General features: G+C 34.8%; 1 protein-coding gene across 1 annotated transcript; it reads right to left on the bottom strand.

Moving 5' to 3' along the window:
• Positions 1-2,857: 2,857 nt before the first annotated feature.
• LOC145032109 (S-adenosylmethionine decarboxylase proenzyme-like) lies at positions 2,858-5,463 on the bottom strand. Its single transcript, XM_078980797.1, has 4 exons — positions 5,349-5,463; positions 5,201-5,262; positions 4,418-4,563; positions 2,858-4,326 (listed from the first exon to the last, which is right to left on the bottom strand). Exon 4 carries the CDS (start codon positions 4,182-4,184, stop codon positions 3,084-3,086), a length of 1,101 nt encoding a protein of 366 aa, XP_078836923.1. The 5' UTR covers positions 4,185-4,326; positions 4,418-4,563; positions 5,201-5,262; positions 5,349-5,463; the 3' UTR covers positions 2,858-3,083.
• Positions 5,464-7,482: the final 2,019 nt, after the last annotated feature.

The following is a 7,482-nucleotide window of genomic DNA, read 5'->3' as shown; positions in this document are numbered from 1 at the left end:
GGGAAAGCTTTTCAATTGTGGGGAGAGGAGCTCAAGGTCGACCCGGTTAATGTTGACAAATTTGGAATCTCTTTCAATACGTGGGTCCATGGGCCACGTGAAGCGGATCATGGTCAGCCCTTCTCTTGTAAGTTGTAACAATGCAACCCATATTGTCGTTTAGCTTAGCTGGTGGGGCTCACTTGCATGCTTATCTCTGATACGTGGCAGTTAACTGTGGTTGCCAAATGTCATGTGGGGCCAAAATGAGTAAGTTTCGTATGGTACTTCAACGAATGGCTCTACTCCGACCACATCGTCTAATTTAGATGGTGCTTCCTCTTTCTTTCTTTATTTCGCTTACCCCCCTTTAATTTTATATCTTGCATTTTAGATACCTAAAATTTAAAGTGTTGTGGAGTTATGAGCACCTAGGAAGATAGATTTTGAAATGGGATGGAATAGAAAAAATGGAAAGCCCTATCGATTTGTTTTTTTTTAATGTGTGTGTGTGTGAGAGAGGGAGAAGCTTTGTGAATAAGGAAGTTTATCCCCTCTCAGAATGTCAGTTGTTTTTGATGTTTTCATAAAAAATAAAAAATAAAAATCAGTTCGTTAACTGATCTTAGACCAATTAAGTTGTTTTTCTCCGAGAGTAGTTTGGTTCTTAACAGATTTACCCCACAAAATGTGAACATGTGAATGATGCTTCGTTACTTAATTGGTTTTTTATGTTCTTTCTACTTCTTTACTGGATCAGTTTTTAACCGGTATCAATTATTCAATTCTAATCCGTTTTTCAACATCTAGATTGTCATATGATTAAATCTGATTTGGATTGGATCAAATCGTATTAGTTTCAATCAAATTGGTTTTGGATTCGATCCAGATCCAAACATAAAAAACCGGTTTTGTTGTAAACCTCTATCTGAAGGTGTCGTTGAACCCGTACAATTTGTATTAATATAAAGACATAATTTTTATATATTCCTACAAATGGAATTCATTGAAATTTGAAGTATCAAGATACGAGTCTGATGTACCGTTAAATTGATAATGTTATAATGGAGGTATTATAAGATGACCCAACTTTCTATTTTTTCATATTATATGAAAGAAAAATATGCATCTATATAAAAATCTCATGAATACACACAATTATATATCTATATTACATATATATCATGGCTAACTGATATAATTAGTTTTGATATTCTACAATTTATAGATACATTATTACATTAGATTGATTAGATTGAGATTAGCAACTAATATTTAAAATTCAAAGTTTTTTTAAATGTCGCATACATATACTAATCTATAAGAAATTAAAAGTCATATATACTAAAGTCAAGGGTGTCAAGTTGCATTAATCGAAGTTCTTATCTTCATAGTTCAAACCAAATTATATGCCTTTTATTTCGTGGTATTAATTTATTGGACCACAAGTATTCACACATGGGTTTCCCCCTTTATCGACTTATTATAATCATTTTTCCTATGTACACTTTTCTTCTGTATTTGCTACTGAACGTCAACTTTCACTTTTTCTACATAATCTTGACGCTAATACTGTTTATAATATGCTATCTGTGATGTGATTACTAATAACATTGAACATTGAACGGATTCATATAAGTCATAATTTGAAAACATGTTTTCTATTCAACAATAAAAATAGCAGAAGTAATAAAGAACAATGGAGTCTAACTATTAACTCCATGGCATTACAAGCTTTGCTTCCTACACATAATCTTGATCCAGATGAATCTGTTTTAAAGTACTTCTTGAAATTAAGCCTCATTCAACTGCTAGATTCCAAAAAGTTCCCAAAATACCCTTATCACCAACATAACCAGCAGCAAAACTTTTATGGAATTTGTGAGTAATCAGCATATCTCCAATCTTGCAATAAGCATTAATTGGTGTGTAGCAAGTGATGTTATCAGGTACAACTTTTTTTCCACTCATTTCATTCAACAATTTGTTTGCATCCTTTATTCTTCCATCTTCACATAAATTGTGCAGAATTGTGTTATATGTAACAATTATCCATAGATGAAGGAATTGTAGGTTATAATGTCTGGATGGATACCTGACCTGTCCATTCTATCTTGAATACACAAAGCCTCCTAATGCATAACTTTCTTGCAATATAACCATATGTAAAGGGATCAGGAGAAACAGAGTTAAACTCCATCTCATTCAACAATTCTTATGGTTTTTTCCATATCAGAAAACTTGCAACAAGCATGAATGAAGACATTGTAGATATGCAAATTTGGAACGATCCCAGTCTAGGTCATTTCTTGTAGAGCTTAAAAACTGTGGCAGTCAGCCTATCCTTAACCAATGAGTTAAATAGAACATTGCAAGCAGGCAAATGTGGTTTTAAGCCATGAACCCTCATGAATTGCATCTTGGGTCATCTTTGAATTTACGTAGAAGATTACTAACCAGCAAATCACATCTTGGTCATCAAAGTTAGTGGGAGAGAGTGCATTCAAAACTGTGGGTGAAGATAAAAATCTCTTGGAGCAGCAGTTTTGAAGTGTGAATGTTTTCTCAGAACACGAGTCATGGTCCAAGAAGTTTGTAACGAGTGCTTGTAATCAGGGATTAGTTCAACCCATTTTGCAAGAGATTTTGGATTTTAAGAGAAGGTCCCAAGAACAAGCTCTTAGTACAACTGCACACACTAAATGTGGGTTTCCAATGGATGCAGCAGTGGATGAACAGGTTGCCAAACTAAGTAAAGCACTCTGTCATATGCACAATGCACAATCCGAAAAATCATATACCAATTGCAAAGTCAACAAAAAAAAAAAAAAAAAACAATGAAACAACGCCAGATGCCAATACATCAGAAACAATGCCATTGACTTAAACATGAAACGAGTCATATCATATCATATCATATCATCGTACAGATGTGTCTTAGTTAAAACAAAAGGCAGCCAAAAACAAACGGTACAGTCAGATAGTAAATACACACAAAATTAGAAGCAAAAACACACTCCCTCTCTCAGCCAGACAGACGCAAACAGCTTCACAACCACACTAGACATTCCACTTCACAAACTCTAATTTTCTCATTCACATTCTCACTCATCCTCATTCTCATTCTCAGTTTCACTCCAACAGCTTCTATGCAGGGTCGATCGAGGAGACAACCCACAACCACTTCCACCCTTGACAAACCCAAAGTACACCATCTCGCCCCCTCCTTCACCCAAATCTTCAAACTTCATTTCTTCAACACTGTACCCCTTAACATTCACATACATACCATTACCATTATCACTATCATCCAGATCAAGATCCAAATCTTTCAACTCATCTCCATGCAAAGCCACCGAAAACTCACTCGGCTCAAAGCACCCCAAAACCCGTTCAATCAAACAACCCAGATCCACAGACTTGAAATCATAACCAACAGCTTCAAAACTAGCATAACTAAACCCATCTTCTGGGGTCACATGAATGGTCGAGATCGCATCACCTTCAATCGCATTCATCGAATACCCACACGGGTCAAAATCAAAATCACAAATCTCAGATTCCGGAAGAATCTTACGGATTCCAGAACCTTCAGTCATCTCCACCGCACAGCTCGATTCCGATTTGAAAAACACCGATGATTTCTTCTTGCTTAAACCTGTCATGCACATCTCAAGAGTGTAAACCGAAACAGATTCCTTTCCTTCAGCTGAAGCAGAGTAGACGTGCCATTTCTGATTCTTGTCATCACCTCCCATGACATAAGCATTGGAAACAAGGTTTCCAAAGTGGCTATCGAGTACCATTACTTCTTCAGTGAAGCTCCTGTGAGGGTACACCTGAGCTCCGGGAAAGATAAAGCTTCCACGGGTGTATCGAACGGATTTCACAGTGAGGGAAAGTTCACCGGATAATTTGAGTATAACCGGTATAGAAAGGAGTAGCTTTGTAGTGCCACATGTTTTGATGATGATCTTGTATGGGTAAACAAAAAGACTGGATTCCGATAGAACATAGGAATCGAGTGAATCGTTCGATAGTGAAGAAACAATCGTGCATTCCGCCGGTGCTAGAAATTCGTCAATTTGGTCCTTGGTTAAAGAACGGAGACCTCGGTTTCCAGGGTCGGGACCAGGGGTATAAAAGGAAATCTCGAGCCTCTTCTCAAAGCCTTCGAATCCGATAGCAGACATTGTGGACGTCATCTTCTTTGTTGTAAAGAGAGGAATTGGGGAAAAAGGAGGAAGGAAAGAAGAGTAGAGAGAATGGAAAAGAAAAGTTGTTATCTAGAGCCTAGGGGTTATGTAGGAGGGATGTTAAAAAAACTCAGGACGGCTTGCGAGTGCACTGCAAGATGGAAAATGGAATGTGTTAAAGTGGTTTGATTGTATATTTTAACGATGGAATGGAATGTGGGATGATGGAAAAAGAAACTTACGTTGGAGAAAGCAGCAGATTTGAATTTCCTGAGGCCACCGCTTGGACGAACGTCTTCAATACCGTAACCTAGGGGAGCTTCGTAAAATAAAGATTTACTACCAGACTTTTTGCCAGCTTTTGACTCCATTAGATCATCCAATTGTCCTGCATGAGTACAGTGAAACATTAGTTACAGCATTATAGCAATTCCACACTTAACTAACTGCCCAGAGGAAGAAAAAAACGCTTCTGGAATGATCGAGTTAAGTTTCTCCGCAAGTTTAACGAGCTCAAAAACTTCTAGTACACGCAGCTACAACAAATATCTAACAGATTTGAAATCTAGGGTTGAAAGGGGTTTTGAGTATTCGTAAAATGCAAAGATGTGAATTTCATGGGTTTTAGGATGGAATGTTGAAATTACTGGGTTGTAAATTCAGATGGAATTTAAATCAATACACATTTGCAACAAAAAAAGAATCTGAATGGAATTGGACTCCAATTCGATCAAACCAAAAGCCCCATTCATTGCAAAAGATTACGGTCTCAAAGGAAACTACTTAAAAACCCTTTTCCCCTTTTGATACGCTAATATGAAACCCAGTAAACCACAGCAAGAAAACGAACGTTTGAAGCAAACGTAATTGATTTCATGTAATTACAATCAACAATAACAACACACCACGATGATCAACGTTACATCATTTATAACAGGGCATTGTCTACGGCAAACAACCAATTCGAATAATGCAAAACCCTAAAAACAATCCGCGCAAAGTAATAAGAGAGGTGAATGACTTACGGATTAAAAACGAATAAAAGAATGAGAGATCCGCAATACGTAAGCCTCAATGGAGCAAAAGCCTGAAACAAGTGATCCCAAAAACGTTATAAATGCAAACAAAAAAAAACGATAGATAAACAGCAGAATCAACAGGCGAAGAACATACCGATTGATTTATATTGTAAATCGATAAGAAAATATGATTGGATCGAATCAGAACCCTGGAATCTGGAACTAATCGATCGAGAAATTAGGCAGGCGAGGTGGTAGATTTATATACGGGAGGGGGTTTGAGAACTTGTGGGTGATAATGAAAAGAGGGAAAAGCGGAGAAAGTACCGGCCCAAAGAGTATCAGGTGTTGACACGTGTGTTTTTAGGATTGTTAAATGACCGTTTTATCCTCGGGCATACATGGTGGAGCTTCTCTTGTCATCTCCAATCCCTTAAAATATTCATTTGTGTTATTTTGGTTTAGTTTTCCCAAGTGCATAAAATACAATATTCAAGATTATCTTATTTTATTTATTGTGCTAAAAATTGTTGAAATTTTGAAATCCTTTACATATAAAGCAATACAAAGTATCCTTTGGGATGACTTTGGTGTCAATAATTTCAAATGGTATAAGTTATTTTAAAATAATCTTAAATAAACCTCCAATGATAATGATAAAACATATGTATGCGTATATTCATGATAAAACATATGTATGCGTATACCCAATGTATGGATCAAGTAGTACAAATTCTGATAAAATTATTTTACAACGAAATCGGTTTTGGATCAGATTTTATCCAAATAAAAATAATTGATTTGGTTGTATACATCTTTGTCAAGGTATTGTTGAACACGTACAATTTGTTTTAATAATTGGTTTTGTTGTATACCTCTATGTGAAGGTGATTGTAAAATTTTAGCATCAAGTCTAACTTATGGTAAAGTGACATAAGGTTACAATGGATGTAGTATATGAAAGAAAACTATATATCCATATACTTATATATCAGTCTAATCTATGGAATTTAATTTTGATGTCGTAAAAGTAATAAATTCAATATTAGATAGATCGATTCACAACTGTAAGTTCCATTTGGAAAGTTGACAAGTCATGTATATTATGGGTTATGTTGCGTACATATATTAATCTATAAGAAGTTAAAAGTCATATATACTAAATCCAAGACTCGAGGGTGTCAAATTGCATTTATCGAAATTCTTAGCTTCAAACAAATTAAAATGCTTTTTATCTGATGGTATTTGGACCACAAGTATTCACACAAGGGTCCCTCTAGATATATCAATAATTATAGAGAATTTTCCAAAATAACCAAAGAAACCTCCAATGATAATGATAAAACATATGTATGCGTATATTCATGATAAAACATATGTATGCGTATACCCAATGTATGGATCAAGTAGTACAAATTCTGATAAAATTATTTTACAACGAAATCGGTTTTGGATCAGATTTTATCCAAATAAAAATAATTGATTTGGTTGTATACATCTTTGTCAAGGTGTTGTTGAACACGTACAATTTGTTTTAATAATTGGTTTTGTTGTATACCTCTATGTGAAGGTGATTGTAAAATTTTAGCATCAAGTCTAACTTATGGTAAAGTGACATAAGGTTACAATGGATGTAGTATATGAAAGAAAACTATATATCCATATACTTATATATCAGTCTAATTTATGGAATTTAATTTTGATGTCGTAAAAGTAATAAATTCAATATTAGATAGATCGATTCACAACTGTAAGTTCCATTTGGAAAGTTGACAAGTCATGTATATTCTGGGTTATGTTGCGTACATATATTAATCTATAAGAAGTTAAAAGTCATATATACTAAATCCAAGACTCGAGGGTGTCAAATTGCATTTATCGAAATTCTTAGCTTCAAACAAATTAAAATGCTTTTTATCTGATGGTATTTGGACCACAAGTATTCACACAAGGATCCCTCTAGATATATCAATAATTATAGAGAATTTTCCAAAATAACCAAAGAAAAATCTTTCCAATAATGACTATCGAGTCGGCAGAGGGGATTAGGCATGCCCTCTGTGGACTAACGTTTAATTCAAATTTTAGGGATATTTTTGTAAAATTTGAATTAATCTGCAGTACTTGTGTAGATGTCAACTTTCACCTAATAAAATTACGAAAAATGATAATCATTATTTACCTTTTTTTTTTTCTAGTCTTCACGCTTATACTGTTTATAATTATGCTGTCTGTAATGTAATTACTGGTATCCTTGTAATTTGAACGGATTCATATAAGTCATAAAC

This window comes from Lactuca saligna, chromosome 2 (genome assembly GCF_052625555.1).
Source record: "Lactuca saligna cultivar CGN05327 chromosome 2, ASM5262555v1, whole genome shotgun sequence".
In the NCBI taxonomy this organism is placed as follows: Eukaryota; Viridiplantae; Streptophyta; class Magnoliopsida; order Asterales; family Asteraceae; genus Lactuca; species Lactuca saligna.
The sequence above is the reverse complement of the archived record's forward strand: the minus strand, read 5'-3'. Positions and strand labels throughout refer to the sequence as shown.